Below are 20,315 nucleotides of genomic sequence, written 5' to 3'. Positions count from 1 at the left end.
CTGGGAAATTTGCTATCTTTCTGAAGAATCAAGGCATAGATATATCAGAACAACAAACCAGAATGTGTGGTTCCAGATGTACATCAGATGGTGATCAATGGCTAACTGAACATATGCAATTAAACTTTTGGCATTTCAGAGCAATGACACGCTAGAAAATCCACAGAATACTACAATGTGAATGCAAACTGGTAGTTGAAGAAAAATCCTGCAATGTACAAATGAATAAGTGAGGCTTGAAGCTTGCTGTGAGTTTACTTACGGTATTTCAACATTTAAGAACTTCCCAAAGTGAAAAAAAAAAATCTGTCAATAGTTTAAACCACTTGTTCTCAGGAGAGAAAAGAAAAAAATCTCATTCAGTGTTGCCATTGTATGAGATTATATTAGCACTGGGAAACATCAGATAATTTGTTTAAATTTACATGCTTATTTCACAAACAGTGCAGTAATACTTCACAGTACAAACTGACAGCTATTTTCTACATTACTCTCTCACAAACCACTTGTAAAACTCTCTAAACGTTGTGTTCAAAAACCTCCTCAGGAGCGGAGTGTCAAAGCACATCAACAAAGCATGCAACAACATGAGAAAGAAAACACGAGCTGAACTAATGGATACAATTTGGAGAATCTTTAACAGAACAGGATAAATCTGCAGTGCCAGCTGACAGAATGTTAAGCACAAAAAGTCGGCGAGATGTGACTGTGTAACTGAAATGCAAGTAACTGAACTCACAACACACTCAGTACTGATTCACAGGAGAGACTGGGACTGACAAAATTAACACTGCCACTCCCTTCAGGGCCACTGAAATTCTAGGCATATCTGGATATGTGCTTCACTTCATTTTTCCTCTGAAACACATGTATTCTTTATTCTCCTCTTCTGAGGAAAATTAGCAATCTATCCTGTGGTGAGAACACCTCTGAACTTTAATGGAACTATGCCAGTTTATAGAAGCGTAAATGTTGACCTCTATCAAGGAATACAGTATTTCAGTTCAGTGGCACAAAGAAAGCAAAACAATATCACTGGGATAGCAGGGTCATGATGGAGAAATATACTGATCTCTCAAGAACTGTAATACACCAGTCTCCAGCTAAACAATACAAATGAGGTTGTGCATTAACTGTAAGTCACTGAGATGTCCACTATTCTTTGTCTCTTTTCCACTGCACCGTAGCAAAAGCATAGACTATTCTTCTTCCTTGATCAGTGTGGGCTCAGAATTAATTATGCTCAGAAGTGCCAGCTCCTCTTTTCCATGGCTTTTACTATTATTCCCATTGCAATATCACTTTAGAACCTTATACTCAGACCAGGAGTCAGTTGTGCTACACAAACCCAGAACTGAAGGATAACCTTCATACAAAAGATCTCAAGTGGTTTTGCAAACTCAAAGATCTGTTCTTCATCATTTACAGGCACCTACCACACAGAAGGTAGTCAAATTAAAATCTGTTTTTAAGTGGTTGTATTGATTGACTATGTTCACATCTTCACAGACCTCCACCAGAGATCTATGGGATGGAAGAGGTTTCCCTATAATACTTGTCTTAGTATATATAATACATGAATATATGGAGAATTAGAGCAAGCTTTAGCCAACTCCATCTTAACAAATCTCCCATTACCAGTATCATGACACAACAGGACACTTCCCTATGATAGTTCCAGGGAGAACAGCAACAAAAAAAACTTCATACTGGACATCTTGTAACGGACAGTATCTGTTGCATTCTTCCTCCAGCCTTTGAACACTATGGGAAGAGGTTGAGTCACCATCCCTGGAGATATTTAAAAGATGTGTAGACATGGCACTTAGGGACATGGTTTAGTGGTGGACTTGATGATCTTAAGGGTCTTTTCCAACCTAAATGATTCTATGATCAGCAGTTATATAAGCCACAACAAGGACCACCATCACAACATGCTGATTTGAAAGAACTCTGCACTCCTTAGGATTCAACTGCCAAACTACAATTAAATCAGCAAATGAGAACCTATGGTAACCTTAGGCAACATAGCAAGCTATCAGTTGACTTGCTGACTCTACCTGTTACAGGGAACACAAAGACTCTGCAATCTCCTTCATATTCAGGCTCAAAGATATCATCAAATCACTAATTCCAAGAATAAAACCACAACGGATTGCCCAACTTACTCCTTCAAGAATATATTTATAGTCTCCTCTATATCTGCAGATGAGATATCTTTCTAAATTTATAATGCATTCACTGAAGAGCTACCAGGACTCTTCAAAACTATCCTCAAACCATCATTCCTGCTCCCATACTCCCCTCTCCCCAAACATTACTCCAAGACACAAAAACTTCTTGAATAAACTAGATAGCAAAAAGCGCTTCCCAGCTAACACTCCCATGGTCCAGCTACACATCATTAGACCACATCCCAACATCATACAGCATGAAAGCCTGTCTTCACTCTTCAGAAAAAAGCAAAATAAACATTCAGGATTTCAGCTGGAAGACATCATCAGACTCATCTATTTGATACTCACCCAGACAAAGTTGTCTTTAAAGCTAACATTTTCTCCTGATAATGCACACAGGTATAGGCACCAATGTGGTCATAAACCAGGCCAAATGTCTTCATAAGCTGCTTCTAAGATTTTAATTACTTATATCCTCAAGCCTGTAAGTGATGTCTTCACTACCTGCCATGGAAAACTGGACTTCACCCTTGCTTCCATCATAAATTCAAAAACCATCACAGCCCCTTCAAATTCTTTTTGAAATATTCCTGTACAACATCATTTTTCTAAACACCACAGGCAGTATCAAAAATATCACAGGCAATATAAAAAATGATAGCTTGCAAACCACAGCAGAAAACCTACAGATCAATTGCCTTGCTTCCAGGCAAAAAGCATTCATTTAAAACACAAAGAAACATCCACTCCAACATCAGCATATTTCTGTTGATTTTATGGAACGTGAGAACTCCTCTCCCTCCACCCTCATCTAAACCAACCATACCCGCAGGCTCTAAGTGACCTGTCCCTCTCTCTCTCTCCCTCCGCCTTGTAAAATAAGGTAGTTGACAACTCCCTTCTAACATTGCAGAGGGGTATCAACTACCCCTTCTCTCAGCAGTTTAAGTGGCACGTATTTAATTAAACTCAGAAAACTATTCTCAACTCATTTTACCTTTGACGTTTTCTGTTTCTATCCCAGACTTGAAGATCAATTCATGTGGTTAAAAGCCTGCATAGTTTTTACAACTACGGCTTGGTCTAATAAACTACAAGCTCTGTTTCAGCTATGTCCCATTGTCACCACACCTATAACAACATAATTTTATGCAAGTGCACCCTATATAGTCTTTCTCACAGATTTCAGTGTGTTGTACAGTAAGCAAACAGCCTACACTTGCATTACGAGTAATTTTTGCAGAGTGAAGAGGAACCTCCCTGCTCAAGAGATTCCAAGCAGCTTTTTCTTTCTTCCTGCTGGCAAAAATAATCTTGTGAACACAGTTAGCACAAATCCCATTGAAAGCTCCTACAATTAATTTCTGAAGATACCGAATGCACTATGTCTACAGCCAATACCACTTTCTCACCAAGTTTATAATTATTTCACATGGGCACAATCACAACTTTCACAAAATTTAATAAATTATTGTCTTCTGAAGACCTTAATATCTTTCTTTAATACTTCCATATCAAGAAAATTATTTTGTCTTTGATGTAATTTTCAGAATAATCAAGTGGAATCAAGTCCCAACTTCTTTCATAACCACATTCCCTGCTTCCCGTGCCTGCTTCTGTTCCACGGCATGAATTATTTTCCACCGAAATTCTCCTGCTTATGTTGACATCTATTTATAGAATTCTGTGAGAAAGATTTCAGTATTCTGTGGCTTTGCCTAGGAACCCAGCAACACCAGCTTTCAGAGCAGCCTGAAAAACATCATATCTCTCCTCCACCTCCCTCTGCCTCTACAATTACCTCTTGGGCTGCAGACAGTTTGCCTGTCCAAGTATATCCAGCAAGGTGCTACGGCAGCCAGCATGCTGGGCACATGGGGTCCCACATCCAAGTTCAGAGGGAAGCTGTTGCTAGCAAGTGGAGTTTGGTCCTGAAGTTAGTGCTGAGGCAGTCCTTAGCATGAAATATCTTGCACCTGATTGGTACTGAGACATTTGATGTCAAATGATTGAAAAATCTCTTATTAAATAGGCCCCTTTTCCTCAAGATGTAGGAATTACAGTTGTGTGGCCAAGTACTTGACAAACCAGAAAAGTCACCAGCAGCGCAGCTCTTCCAGTGTGGGGAAGACAGCATGGACTCCACTTGCCAAGCTGCAAAAATTTAGACCAGTCAAGCAGCAGGCAACTGGCTGCAACTGCTGGCAGCTGCTCAGTCCTGAAAGGGTAGTTAGCATTTACCAATAATACTCTACCTTTATCACTCCATAAAACCAGATGTCGCTATGCACTAAAGCTGTCTCCAGTAGCTGGGTAGCCCGTCACTCCAGCCAGACAACAGGTAGTGTCCTTTTACCTACAAATATCTGGAAGGAAAATCCAGAAATAGTGCATGCTGTGAGAGGTCTGAGCCTAAACCACTCTGAGCTATCCTACTTCTGTCTGCCCTCGGTAGAAGGAACAATCAGAAATTACCCATCCAGCTCCTACACTTCTGCTAATTTTGGCACTAAGAGACAGAATTGCATCCCAGATCTGTTATGCTTCCCGAACAACAAGTCATTAAGTATAAACAGAGCCACTGGATCTAAAAGAAACTACAACCTAGGTTTTTTCCACTATTTTCATGGAGGCACTCCTCATGGCTATTCTTTGCAAAGGAACAAGATGAGCAGGGCAAAATACCTCCCCCACCAGAGCCAGCAGCACTCCACAAACAAGCAGGTTTTCAGTATATTTTTTCCCTTAAATTAATCTGTTTTTTCTAGATATAACCCTATATCCATCAAAATACCTATAGTTTCTAAATAGTGTTTCTACTGTAGAAACTTACACTATTTAAGTTTACTATGTAAACTTATTATTATTACTATATAATAATTATTATTATGCAAGTAGAAACTCACACAACTGATTTCTTTTTTTTTTATTACATATTGTCTTCCCTTAGCTAAACTAGATATATATTTATCTCACAATTTTTTTCATTAATTTCTCACTTCACCACTGATTATTCATGTTTTGCTCATAGTTTGTTAATGTACTTCTGGTAAATCATGCCTCATGACAGGCAGATTACAACGTAACACATACTAAGCAAAAATGCTCATTATCTTCCCCATCTATCATGTAATATGGAAAGACCTTCTATGGCCTCACCATGCTGCTCAGGCATTTCAGGGGATTTGTGTTAACTTTCACTTGAACTTACTTGTTTTCTGATTTGATTTTTCGTTCCTAATATATTCTTAATGTTTGCCTATCAACTCTTAGTATGGAAGACAATTCACAGGATGTTATTGATTTTATTTAGCTTAACTTCTGTTTTTTTGCTGCTCATAATTGATTATTACAGGAATTCAGTTGCAGAGAGGTTCAACAAAATCTGATTTTCCTCTAAAACAAATAGAGGATAGTAAGTAAGAAAAAAACCCATCTGTTGCTATATATGGAAGTGGACAAATAGTGCAAAATGAACATTAATAGTACTCAACACAAAGTATGTTTCTTTCCCAAAGCTGATTTTAAACTAACCTTTAGCCCTTTTGTGTTTAAGATATGAAATAAAGTACTTGATCATTTAGATCAATCTTTGTATTTGTGTGGCCTCAAAGTATACTAAACACTGGAAGTGACAGACTGAGACTTAAGGATGTGTTGCTAATTGTTGTGACAGTCAGTTATAGTGCCAATGCCAATGATCCATGGAAGCCCACTTGCCCCTAGATTAAAGGAACCTGTTGCTTTACCACTGCCTCCAACTGTAACGTAACACACTACATCAAAGTCAGAAAAGAGCAGTGATAAAGATGACAGATGGAATTAGACTTCATCTCTGATCGAATTATAGATAAAAGATTGTGTTAGTTACCCTAATGCCTCATAATTAAACAGGTAACAAATGCTTGCACAAAGACATTTAAATACAAGTCACTGAAATTTAAGAGCCATATCTGAAAATGCAGAGGCAAAAGCCAACCAGGATATCACAACTTTTGAACATAATAATTTTGAATTCCATAAGCCTTTTGTATTATTTAGAAGAGCTACTGAATTTCTGTCTTTTGTTCACATTGCTCACATCACTGCAATGTCTCTTTTAAGAAATAAAGGAAACATTAGCAGTTACCTTGATTCGAGAGGCTCCCATTCTGAATAGTTGAGAATTCTATAGGATGTGACAAGTTTCTATATTGCTCTCAGTGAATTTTACTGTACAAAGACTAAAATTACAGGGTTTACTTGGGGTATTATTTGCACTGCCTCTGGAAATAGTGCCACAGTTGTCAATTATGGTAAGATGTTTCTCCTGCTTTCTTGCTAGTTACATTTTGCTATGTGGAGAAACAAACATAGTGCTATCATTCTTACCAGCAGGAGAATTTATTAGCGAACCACTAGGCTCCTTCTGCCTCAGGACATCCGTTGCCTGACTGTTATTTTTGCAATTTTAGACAACGTCTGTAGCTAGCAAACTGTGAAGAAATGCAAAAGGCAAATCCTATTTAAAAGCATAAGAGAAACTGCTGATACTTACCAAACTATTCCCTGAGCCCCAGAGCCAATAGGTTTCAAGTTCTGGTAGCGTTTGAGAACTGTGAAGGTCGAGTCACCTACTTCCACACTGTAGAACTGGTTGTCAACTTTGCTTTTGCTCATGTTGTAATGTTTGGCAATATATGACACATCCACTTGTTTCCCAAATCCCTGTTGTACAGAAGAAGGGAAGGGGCGAGGGAGCGGAAAAAACACAGAAACCAAGACTGGTAAAACATCACAATACTGATAAAACACAGTCAGCCTAATTCTCCAGTATAAATTCTTGTTATTTTAGGTTTACTGTCACAGATCTACATGATCCTCAAACACTCTCAAATACTGTAACAAACCTTCTTTCACCCAGGAAGTAACCATAAAAAGCCACTGATTAAAGAAAGCTAGTGAATTCTCCAGCTGATGTTTGTGACTCAGTTACTCTCAACTACTGGTCTCTGCTTGACGTTACTGCTGCTTTATGACTACTGGCTTATGTGTTCATGCTGATTTTGCCCTCATTTGTATTGCAATAAATATCTTATTTTAAAATGAGAAGACTTACATCAGTGTAGAAGTGGGACAAGAGACACAGCAATTAGGCTCTCCATCATTGGTCAGATAAAGCAAATAAGTCTATTCACATGAGCGCTAAAACCTGCCCTGAGCACATGAGAAAGGCCTTGAGAACCTTTCAACAGGAGTTGAAAAAGAAGCAGAGCAGTTTATGAGATGAAGTGGGACCTGACATGGCTCAGCATCATGGAAAGTATTCAGCAGCTCAGGAGATCTTCCCAAGTTCTGAGTTCTGAAGGACAGAAGAGTTGCTTTTGTGACCTGACGAATGCGTTAGTCCTAAGCAAAGGCTAAACTTAGGGTAAACTTTTTACACACTGAAGCTAGTGCTGCAGTGCTGTAACCTCACCCAAATTTGTAGAATTACTATGCAAAAAGTTACATTATAACCATTTTATGACTACTCGTGAGCTCAGTTCCCTGAAGACTATGGAGTGAAATATATAGTAATTTGAGATAAAAAACAGAACTTAATGTTTGTAATTTAGGATTCTATACTACCTGATGCTGAGCACAGGATGCAAAAGTTCAAAAAATTACAATAGATCTGTCCTCAAGTAGTTGACAACTCACTTATGGAAGTCAAGACTTTTCCAAATGCCTTCTCTAAGGAGAGACAAAACCCAAATGTGCCTCTCTCTGCCTGTGCATTTATTTTCAGTGCTCGCAAACACAGCTTCTAAATTTTCTTATTTGCTCTATTATAAATTACTTTCCCCAAAAAATCTGAATAATCAACTGTGTTATGTGACTAAGGACTACTAAGCTGAATGTTGATGGAGCCAGGAAAAATGTAAAGTCAATTTGGAGAATATTATTTTTTCGATTTAAAAGGACGTAATTCCAGTGTTCCATGAAGCTGGTCATTAAAAACAGATAACTGACCTTGCTGAGAACTTGGATTCTCAGGTTTGCCTTAGGACAATTAATATTCTTTTTCTGTCCGTTATCTCACTGAAAGGTCCATTGTCACTGGACAGCATTGGTTAATCCTAACCACCTCATTTAGAGACTTAGAAACATTCTAATAAATGTAGCTGTTCATTCAAACAGAAAATCTCATTTCAGAAGAGCAACTAGAAACATTACATTTACTTGTTAATCAGATACAGGGCAAGGCTTTTTCTATTTTTTTTTTTTTTTAAAACGCAGAAAGCGAGAAATTTATGGACACTGACATAGTGCTAAATTCAAGCTTACAGAGAGTGAAATGACTCCTAAAGAGGTTTGAATTTTTCTCATCTGAAGAAAGACAGACTGCATCTGATTTGCACTGTGTAGCCCTAGTCTTAAACCTCCTTCCATTATGTGAAGAGAGATGCATAAATTTGGCTAGCTCAGCTATTCATACCAGACCTAGAATTGAGAGGCTTTAATTTTAATAATATGCTCCTCAGAGACAGGAAATAATCACAGCTCCCTCTGGCTAGACAAATGCATTTGCAGTGTGTTTTTTTCTGATGTCATTATCAGAACAATGCAGACAATATTCAGCATTAACACCCGTTACTCTGAAACCAATGTTATACAAAATGTCAGCATAAAAATTGCATTCCTTAGTAAGCCTGACTCATAGCCAGCTCCTCTGGAAGTACAGATACAGCGACTTTTTTAAACAAGCCAGATGACTGTGTTAAGGCTTGGGTGAGCCAGGCCTGCCATAGCTTGTTGCATCCTCACTCCCAAGCTACCCAATAGTTTGTCATGGGGTATGGAGCTACATGGGAAAAGATACTTCATTACTCTACATTTAGAATCCTGTGCACATCAGAATTACTTGCTTTTAAGTTAGACTGACCCTGTGAACTGTTGGCTTCGGGATTCCCATGCTGACTACAGTGGGATTTCTGAACTACTGCAGTTCCAGCAGGTGGTTATTTTAAATCCAGGAATGCCTTAAAAATCAATCAAAACAGCTCAGAAGAACACCCTGTAGTACCTCAGTTACATCAATAATTAATGTGTGCAATTGCTTCAGTCATTTCAACAGCAGTTGAAGTGATGTTGATCGACGGGGCACAGAAGACCACAATTGGTAAGACCTGGTCAGAACACACAAGTGTCCTGATGAGCAGCTCTCCTCTGTGTAACACAGACCATTCCTACGACAATCCGCTCCTAACTGTGAGTAGGAAAGGTAAAGACCGTTTTATTTTTCACAGAATTTCATGGAAAAGTCTGTCTACTTAAAAATCTGTGAGCCATAAGGAGCTTTGATAGAAAATATCAACACCAAGAATTACTTACAGAAGTCAAAACAGGCTGATTTACTTTGAAGTTCACTCCAAACAGAATGCCTCCTCTCAGTGACAAACGCTTCAGCTTTGTGGACAGACCAAACAGACTCCAGGTCATCTACTAATTTGCCTCCTCCCTTTAAACCAACACTGTTAAAATACCAAAAAACCCCACTCTCTGTATTTTCCTGATTTTTACCAAAGCCTAAATAAGCAAAATTAAAACACAGTAAGCCTACTGCTTAAACCAAAAGTACTGCTTACTTTTCTAAGAACAAGGAGATGAATAACTATCCTTGTCATGATCGTAATTTATAACAAATCCCTAAGTCAATGAATTAAAAGTGTTATTGGATTAATCACATTTTATCAGATACCCAAACCAATGACACGTAATCAAATCATGAACCATCTCCAAGTTGATACAACAGCCACTTCCTAAATGAGGACTCCAAAATTAAGCTAAAAAAAGCTTTTCCCATTAGCAAGGAAATTCATACTCTTAATAGAGCATGTCAATGTTAGGTTTAGTTCCAAACCCTGATTAAAAGGTTCTTCTCAAAGTCTTCAAATCCACATTGCTGATCTTAAAGAAACCTACACACCAGATTTTGGTCTCGTTCTGTTACATTCTCAGTGCTCATTCAAACCCCTTCCAGAAGCCTTGGTGTTGGTATACCAGTTAATATCCCCTTCCCACCCACCCCACCCCCATCTACACTATGTAAACTATTTCAGATTCAGGTTTTACTACATAATGCTTACAAGTTCTGTACTGGCAGCTTAAGTTAAAGCTTTGATTGTCTGACAGCAGAAAGGAACACAGGGCTAGGAATTTCCAGTATACATCCTTCTGTATACACACCTAAACCAAAAACTTCGTTCAAATTTGATTGATACTGACATCTTAAGAAACTAGGAATTCGCACTTCATTAAGAATTAATTAGCTGGGGAAAGGGAGGGTATACATACACACAGCAATCAGGTTTACTTCTTAGGATATCATAGCAAAGATGCATAGGTCTCATAGAAAAGTGAGCTTCACTCAATTAATGAATTTTCAGGTGAACTTCAAATTAAATTGGGCAAGCTATAATACCGGGGCCCCAAAGTAATAGTAAACATTGAGGTGTGAAACAAAAGCAAATTTCTCCATCCTTTTCACTTTGAACAAAACATGTCTAGTTTCTCAGACCTCTGTGTAATGTGAAAGATTATTCCTCAGAGACAAAGTATGCATTGGAGTGCCATTTGTTCTTGGTTTCCATAAATATTGCTTCAATGCTCACCTGAACTCAACTATCATTTCACATGTACAAGAATGCACACACCATTATTTTCTCCTTCCAGTATCTAGTTGAAAACTTCTAACACACACCTAATGCCATTCTCTTTCCTCCATACTGAGAAATTTAACAGTAAGAGAAGTGAAAGTTTTTCAGACCTGAAAACATAACTATCCTTGTGGGGTCACTTAAACGCAGAGCCATATCTGCAATGATGTTTGCTTATTATCTCAACAACTGGGGAGGAGGAAAGAAAACGAACTGTCATGATTCAGGCATTTGACGTGAAGGAAAAAGATACTCTCACCATCACTAAATGCCTAGAGAACATATATTTTGCTTTCAAACAATAATTATTTAAAAATTTGGTGAAACTCAAATAACTTACTGCCTCAAACATAGCTACAAGTTGTATTCTTTTCCTTTTTTTCCTCCACAGCATAGAGAGCAAGAGAGAGGGTTAAAAAGCACAACAGAAACAAGATGATGTTATTTTCTGTATTATGAGGTGAATTGTTTCCTGATATCCCATTTTATTTGTCCATTTCTACCCCATAAAATAACTGTATTTTATTATGTTTCACTGACAGATCTTTGTTTCTGATGACCACTCCTCCTATTACTGATAAGCCTAAAATATCACAATTTCTTACAGCTCAGTATCTCAGACATCTTAGCTTTTATAAATACAAATCATGCTAATGACAGTTTAAGCTAAATTGCTCTCCTTTGCATTTCCAGGAGAATGAGTGCTGTCAGAGTTTGTTAGCAGGCATCAGTTGAGGGGAAACTTTACCTCAATATTAGTATCCTTCCCTGTCTGCACACAGAAATACCTACAGGAACACATCAGCTTTTACGAGTGCCATGATTCAAGGCTACTGAAAACAAATAAATGACATGTGCGAACACAGGCAAGGAAAAGAATTAGCTGGAAGACTGAAAGGCTGGCTCCTAATACGCAGTTGGCACAGCACCCAAAGATGAGCCGGATGCAAAAGAGAGGATGTTCTGAGCCAGCAATCACAGTGGCTCCCCTGGGGCCCCCACGCTCCACACCATCTCAGACAAAGCGACTGGTATGAGGAACAGTATGTTTCAGAGGCGGATGCCTTCGATTCCCTCAGGATCCAAAAGGATAATATCTTAAAGCTACAATTTGATCTTAAAAGTCAGATGCTGAGATTATACAAATTGAAATTCTGAAGCATGGTAAAATCCTCAGAGTCATCTTGCCAGCTCTGAAAATGTACATACAGGCAAGCCCTGCTCACCTGTGTGCATCTGCTAAGTCAACAATGCTATTAATTTAATGGCTATCCTCCCACTTGTACAGCTGTAATTGTCTCAGAAGATTCAAGTGCCAGAATTCTGGGATGAACAGACATTTACTGATCCTCTACTTTGGATTTAACGGTCACAGGTTTTGCTGTGTAAATTTGGATGGCCACAGAAGCCGCCACTCGAGAAATACAAAGTATCATGCATAAAAAGGTTTACTAAATTATTTTTCATTGTGTATTCTGTATATGTCACATTTATGGCAGAAATAGTATCTATTTTTCTCACCATGAAGGCAGACTTCTCACTTATTCTGGCTCTCCCTGAACTCAAAACTCCACAGATAGTGATCAAATCTCCTACAAAAAAATAGGGTTTTCATCCTGTATGTGTGTGTTTGGGTGTAGTATTACAGATTTTTATCTTATCAGCTGCATCACACCACAGTTCCCCATTCTTCCACCTCATTCCCACCCTCTAAGGATTGTATTAGTCACCTAGCCTTCCTGATTTTAGTGTGTTTTGGATAGCATTTTTAACAGCTTAATTCTCTGCCTTCTTTTAACCTCTCCAGCAGTCTTGCCCTAGCCCCCAGACACAATCTACCCTCCTTTATGAAGTCAGCCTTTCAAATAGCCAACTGACCCTTGCAAACAACTCAATCTTGATCCATTGATCATTGACCTTTTTACTGTATTTTCTTTGTTCACTCTATTTTAAAACATCATATTAAAACACCTTATTAGATGGAGTACAATATTTGTAAGTGCTGGCTGGTTTTTTGGTTTGTTTTGTTTAAACACACTGTCTTTGTTTAACCTATTCTAACTGAGATATCGAAAACCCAGCAGCTTCAGAACTGGCTCTTACCTAGTTCTGATTACACAAGAAGCAGCACGACTGCCTTCTGTTTCCTTTTCATCAGTATCTACTCAAAACACAAAGCAAAGCACTATTTACATATTCTTCACTTGTCCTTCACATGTTCACTGAGCTTTAACTACTTTTAATTAATTGCTTCTTTCTTACAGGCACAAAATGCTTGTAGTTCATTTGTAACTGTGGTATCACATGTTGCTCAGAAGTCACTGTAACACAAAGATGTCTGCTTCATTCCAGGCAGGCTACTAGGAGATGAGGAACATGCGAGTATCTGCACAACAAAACAACTAGTTCAAAATGATTCCTCATTCCCCGATGCCTGAAGAATTCAACACTGACGCACAAGTAACATCCAACCCTGGTCATTGTACCAAAGAAGGTAAGGATGAGAAGACTGATCAATAAACACTGAGAGAAAAGATTCCTTGAGAGTGAGGTTTCTTCATGGACAGGAACTTAATCAGTGATCCAAATGGAAAATGTAGACAAAAATACAGGAAAGAAAGATGTAAGAGTAGGTGAGAAAGCTACAGTAAAGTTGTTTGGAAACATCTCCTTCAGGCGCAGCTCCAGAGATAGGAAGCTAGCAAAGACACACTGTGAAATTATGTCCAAAACAGAGGAAAGCGATGGCAGCAGCCACATCTAACTTGCAGGAGAAATGAGAAGAGAGGAAACACTGCAGTTTGTATTAATCAGTTTGTTCTGAGGCCCTAGCTTTGAAAAAGAAGCAATAACATGGGAAGAAGCAAGATGCAATTAAGATTAGGAAAGAGAAATGGGATCACTAAAAGTTGGCCGAAACATCGCAACACTAAGAAATGAAAAGTACACTCAATTTATCAACAGTAGTAAAGGGAACATCGCAGTACAGTGTGTTAGGAGCATAGGAGAGCCAAGACGGGATTAACAGCTCCTCTTTATTTATTGCATATATTCATAATACAGTATATTTCAAATGGTTTACACTTCTCAGGAAACACTGAAATAGCAGGTATTGTTTAAGAGGCTTTCTTCTACTACACAAACAGGGCAGCAAGAAGACTGACTACATGAAATGCTATGCCCCAATGCACATCATGGCTTTCTTTAAAAGGAAGGGTAAAGCAGCAGCATGTAACAACAGTACAGATGAAGTATTCAAAAAACCTAAATTTCTCAATATAATTATATAATTACAGTATTCACTGTGAAGACAATAGCTAATGAAAAGATTCTCCCTTTTATAAGTAAAGGCTATAAGGAGCTGAATACTTTAATCACACCTTTTCTTAAAAATAGACAGCTCTTGATACTATGAAGTATCATTTTAGTCCTAGAAATCTAAGACATAGGTCACTGCTCATTGATGGCTTATGAATACCAATTAATCTCCCATTGGATAGAAGCATAATTATAGGACATTCTGCATCAAGACAGTTTCTTTAAACGTCAAAGTAGTAACTCCATCCAATCTAATTAAAGCATTAGTTGTAACTAAAGTGTTTTACCAAAGTTAGGATAAAATTAAAAAACAGACCAGATGAATCAACCAATCAATGGAGAGCAATGCAATTAATAAAGCTGGTCTTTTCTATATGTAAAATGAAAAAATTTCTAAAATAATGTGATTTTTAAATGGTCATTGATGCAATATTGCGTCTAGGAAGTCTATACACATTTTGTTCAAGACAGGTAAGCATGACTGGGAAATAAAGGAAGCTAGCAGAATACAGGGAAAAAAAGATGTCTAGAAAGAAATTGAAGCTTTTAAAAATATTTTTTTTTTTTTTTTAAAGCATGAATTAAGCAGAAGTTTGCAAAAATACCCTCGATATGCCAACTAAAATTTCGTTCTAAGGTTTTCATTCTGTGGCATCAGTACAGCACCAATTCCAATTTCAGTATGCAAAAACGCTGACATACTCTATCTGGGACATGAAATTGTTTAAATTGGGCAATAAAGACTAGTGATGATGCTGCAGCAAAGAACTAGCATGTGAATTTACATTCCTGATTCACATTAAACGTTTTCTTAACACGCATAGCCAGGTCCCCAATATCTCATCTCAGTAATCCCATGTCCTGCTTTTCTGTTAAAAAAACTATTTGTTGCAGCAGTATGGAAATACTGTGACATGTGTTTTTCAAAGACAAGAAAATTCAGGACTACTGCTCCAAGTAAAAAAATCACAGAATTGTATTCTAAATAAAGGTATCCTATGCAGCTACAGTTTAGAAAACTTGAAAATTCTGACAGGCTGTACACGTCTTGATGTTGATTAAAAAAAAAGTCAAGAAACTAAATGAAGAAAAACATGGATGAAGCAGTCAGCATCCTTTAGACGTTGTTAGCTATTATTCAGCACTTTAACATCCTGTTTTAATCAGAATATACTACTCTGCATTACACTGTACTTCAGTAAGAATGTGTAGGGTCCTACAGATAAAACTTGGTGATATCCGACTTACAAAAGTCTAATGAAATTCTATAAGCCTAAAAAAGAAAACTTCTTGTCCTACCTTTCTATTGCAATAGAAAAGCAGATGTCCGTTTCCTCAGTCTTAAAAGACGGCTGTTTCAGAACATGATTTGGCTAGCAATATACAGTAATGCCAGACTTCAGTATTTTTATACTGCAAATGGGGCGGGGGGGGCGCATACCTACCCCATTTATGCTACTGAGTTTTTCTTAGGAAGGGCTTTTCTTTTTTCCTTAAGTTGGAAATCCTTAAGATTCTATTCCTGCTGAATTAGCATTTAATCATATCAAACTAGTGTACTCGATGTAAGCTCTGTGTCAAGAGGAACAGCCTATAACTAGGTATATGTCACTTTCTTTCATAGCACATAAAGCTATGCCTTTTAGGCCATGAGAGAGAAATTGCCAGAAAATATTTATTACAAGAAAAATATGTCCACAGTACTAACGATCATTGGAGTACTCTTCAATATTGTATGTTTGTAAAAGACACTTCAGCACAACTCTGTATTTTGCAGTAAGTCCACAGCGATGCACAAATTCCAAATGGGAGCAGGACTACTATTCTGCGTGGTAAACACGAGTCACAAAATTGCAGTAGTCCACTGGATAAACTGTATATTCTAGTACACCATCACTAGAGGCACTCAACAGGTCAAGAGGGCAGGATCGAACTATACCACACTGCGTTTTTCTGATACCTGTTGCATGCTTACATAGTAGAAATAATTTTTGCATTTGTTGAACCACACAAAAAATTATTGAGTTTAATTATGTTCACTGGAAACTACATTTTTGTGGTCTCTTGTCTAGATACTGCTGGGATCCTTGTCAGCTGTAGATACCTCAAGATCTGAGTGGCAGTATCTACCTCTTTGCTGATGATAACTATTCTGCTGTCACATCATCATCTGTTGTTAACAGTAGATCCTGAACCTCTCAGATTTACTGATTCAGCAGACAGAAGTTTCCCAAAGGTACAAACAAATTTTACACTTAGAGCAGAATGACTAGTAAATCACAGGGCATTTGATTTCCACATTAGCATCATGAATAAGCATGGAATAAACAATATTACTGGAGACTGTTGAATAGTCTCTAAATAAAGATCTGGATGTTTGGACCAAGTACTACCAGGATACAGATATAACCCACATCCTGCCCTATGCAATACAAATGAACAGCAACCATGACAGCTAAGGTCTTAATGCAACAAAACACTGAATTTAGAGACTGTTCATGTACTTAATGCTAACTATGTGCTTAACTGTTATTTGGATCAGGGCCTATCTTTATGGAGAGAATAAATTAACACAAAGCCTGAAACCAGCTCCTGAAACCTCAGGAGAATAAATCTGAAGATCTGAAGACCCTGAAAAGGTATTTGTGCGATAAGCACTTGAAGGATAGAATCTAGTTTCCTGCAATGTCAGGACAGTATCTTTTGTATGTATTTATGGCTGACTTCCCTTTGGGTACCTGCTGTAGGTGTTAAACATGAATCAGTTTCATTCAGTGCTAAAAATTCATCCAAAATGCTGTTGATTTCATCATATATACTTTAACAAAAACACTGTAAATACATTTCGTTCTGTATGTGCCTCTGAACACCTTTTATTAAGTTAGGGTAACAGCAAAGGAATAATTACAGTGGCATGTTTCCACTAAATCCAGAACCAGGAGTGCAGTAACAGAAAGCACTGGCTATACATGGTCATGCACTGATTGATGCCAAGACTAAAGGAGCACTGAACATAAACGAAGTGATTAAGAGTACCTTTCCTCTGCATGTGTAAAATAGAAAAGTTTCTGTACAGCTGTGCTTTGGTCTAAGTAAAAAGGAGAGGAAAGTTGGCAAGCAGAGCTATGCAAAAACCTGTATTCTGCACAGTGAAAGTAACTTTTTCATCAATAACATCTTTTTCATACAATCTGAGGAAAAAACTTTTTTGCAATTTTTGCAAAATTTTTTGAATTTTTTTGCAAGCAAACTGTCAAAATGTTTTCTTCTCTCAAAAACAGTGGAAGAATTAAGCCAGTTAGATAAACATATGCACATGAAGAACAGGAGATAAAAAAGGACAGAGAAAACAGTTAAACAATAGCCAAGATCCATCCTGGAGCTGATGACTTACTAAGTACAGAGCCAACCTTCTCAGCAAAACAAATATTTAGTACTCCTGAGCTGAAAAACACAAACCAAACCTCCCAACAGCTGTCACTGTTCTGTATTAAATGCTTACATACAAGTAATAGCCCTTTCTTTTTTAGAATTGTACTTTCACTTGGACCCCATAAGTAATACAAAGGGGAAAAAACCAGGGTTTACCATAATTCCATTTCTAAGAATGCAGCATTGTTCTCACCCCTCAAAAAATGAAGAATGTCCCTAATGTCCCTCCTGCTAGTTAGATTATTGGTGTCCCATCTCACCACAAAAACTATGAAGAGACAGAATTCAAACCCAAAACACTGTTCAGAAGTGAGCAAAAAAAGTTATCTTTCTTTCATGATGGAAAAACATGCACACAGATTTGTGACATATATATATATATATGTATGTTAACTTAATCTAACCAAGAGAACCAAAAACTGGACAAATTAATACACTTTTTTCTTCATATCACAAACTTAAGTTCCAGCCTTGTAGACTTCCAAGCATTGTGAACAAACAATTTCAAGGGTAACTGAGAAATACAAAATTGGCTATAGTGCAGTCTCATGACTCCAGAACCTACATAGCACATGGTGTTCAACTGGAGACAAGACACATAATTTTAATTACCCTCCCTTCACTTCTAATAAAGGTAGACTAAGGAACAGAAAATCGTAGTCACAGGCTACAATGGAAAAGGCTCTGTCTCATAAAAATAGAGGCTAAGATAAAATAGTTTTAATTTGCATATTTCTGTGAAAGCATCTGTCTACGTACAGTTATGTTGTTTGATTCATCATTAAGTTTATTGGAAGTACAGCCAACATTTTTTGTTTGCAAACTCTACTATTTTTTTTACCTAAAAAAAAAAAAGAATCTCAGAACATTAGCTGACATCTTAGCAGAACAAAACTAAAAATCACTAAGAGCAAACTACAAAATAAACTTCAAAATAAATAGAAAAGTAATTTTTGTGATGCATTCTTCTATTTTTTATATTTACTCTCATTCTTATAACTGGTTACTCGCAGTAAGCTGCTGAAATTCACTTCTATTTTTAAATTTATTATGGCATGAACTGCAAAAATAAAGTATAAGTTTATACTGTACCTTGTTTTACCTGTAAGGAACACACACCTGACAAAAGGCAATCTTCACATCCAGAGTAGGTTCACCACAATAATACAAGAAATGGCGGCTCATAAATACCTGCAATTAAAGAAAAATAAACATAGAAATCTTGTATGTCTGCTGATGTGCAAGTACAATGGAGCTCTATCTACATCTGGACTATAAAACCAACTTGAGTTGCTACCCAGCTTGTGAACAACAGATATCAGTTAGAACACTGAACTGTAAATAGGCTCTAATTTTTTTCTGATGCTCATCAAGGTTATAGCCTCAAATATGACTTGGTTACATCTGCAAAATTTTACAGTAACTGATGCCATTACCTCAAAGTTTATCATGTCATTTTGTATATTCCTACATAAACAAAAATAAAAATCAGGTCAATAATGTTCTAAACAATGTAGGAATGGGAGACAGTTGTTATTATGGGGAAGAAAAAAACAAGTCTTAAGTTGACAATTATTAGGAAAGTTATAGAAATGGGAAGACTAATTATGTCACTGTATAAATTCATGGCACAACCACTTTATGAATATTACATGTAGTTACAGTTCTCATCTTAACATATTACAACTAGAAAAATTACAGAAAAGGGTGGCAAGAAGGGTCCAAAGCACATACAGATTCCTTACATGATACAACTGCACGGACTGAGAATTTTTCTTTTTAGCCTAGAAAATAGCTGTCTGAGTGAAGATATGCTGGAGATCCATAAAATGAGTGGCATACAGAAAAGTGAAAAAGAAAACACTCTTCCCTTTTTTTAAAAAATAGAAGAATTATGTGGCATCAAATTAAGTTATCAAACAACAGATTCAGAATTGGCAATAGGAGAGAATTCTTCGCAGTGTTTCATCAGACTGTGAAACTCCCTGCCTCATGTTGCTATGGATGTCAGAAGTCAACATTAAGTCCTAGTATGATTAGGCAAATTCACATAAGAAGGAATCTGCTGAAGGATATTAACCTCAAAAATATCACCTCTGACTTAAGGCAACCCTGAGTCACAGTCTGCCACTATATGCTCACCCTATTTTTAGATTCTTTCACAGGCATCTGATACTGGCCAAGGGAGCCATCCACTAGACTAGACAGGCCTCCCTGTGTACCCTATTACAGCTGTTTTAACTTAACTCCATAGTACCACATTCAGCTCTGACTAATCAATCCTCTCCTAGCTGCATTCTAGCATGGGACATCAATGGAAAAAAACCCACAGTAATGCAATCAGGCTGAAATAAATAGGTATGTCACAAGACTTTGGAGCACATGGATTTTTTTGCAGGACTCAAAAACACCAAACAAATTTTTAACAGTACAATTAAAAAAACAGCAATTTTAGGTAAAAAGAGATAAATAATACAGAACTTCCATGTTTTTCTTTTAAATATAAGCCCACTGCAAAGACTTAAAAACCAAAAAACCACAGCATCACTCTGTTAAGATATAGCCACGATTCTAAAACACTATGTTCCTCCCTAAGGCACTTGTCTTCAATAGGAACAATTAACTAACTTCAGGTGTAAACGCCACTGAGACAAGACTTAATTTGGAGTAACTTCATCTGACACAAACTGACCAGGACTTAAGAAAC

The 20,315-nt window shown here is 37.3% G+C and overlaps 1 protein-coding gene across 2 annotated transcripts in view; it reads right to left on the bottom strand.

Moving 5' to 3' along the window:
• Positions 1–18,793, bottom strand: part of MAPK10 (mitogen-activated protein kinase 10) — an 86,057-nt gene extending 67,264 nt beyond the window's left edge. For both annotated transcript variants that reach the window (XM_010564425.1, XM_010564426.1), the window contains exons 1-2: positions 18,728–18,793; positions 6,715–6,884 (exon numbers count right to left, since the gene is read on the bottom strand). In XM_010564425.1, the coding sequence (XP_010562727.1) occupies positions 6,715–6,884; positions 18,728–18,793 (236 nt within the window). The remainder of the gene's footprint in view (positions 1–6,714; positions 6,885–18,727) is intronic.
• Between the last annotated feature and the right edge of the window lie 1,522 nt (positions 18,794–20,315).

The sequence above is a fragment of the Haliaeetus leucocephalus genome, unplaced genomic scaffold (genome assembly GCF_000737465.1).
Source record: "Haliaeetus leucocephalus isolate CR32 unplaced genomic scaffold, Haliaeetus_leucocephalus-4.0 Scaffold178, whole genome shotgun sequence".
Taxonomy (NCBI): Eukaryota; Metazoa; Chordata; class Aves; order Accipitriformes; family Accipitridae; genus Haliaeetus; species Haliaeetus leucocephalus.
The sequence above is the reverse complement of the archived record's forward strand: the minus strand, read 5'-3'. Positions and strand labels throughout refer to the sequence as shown.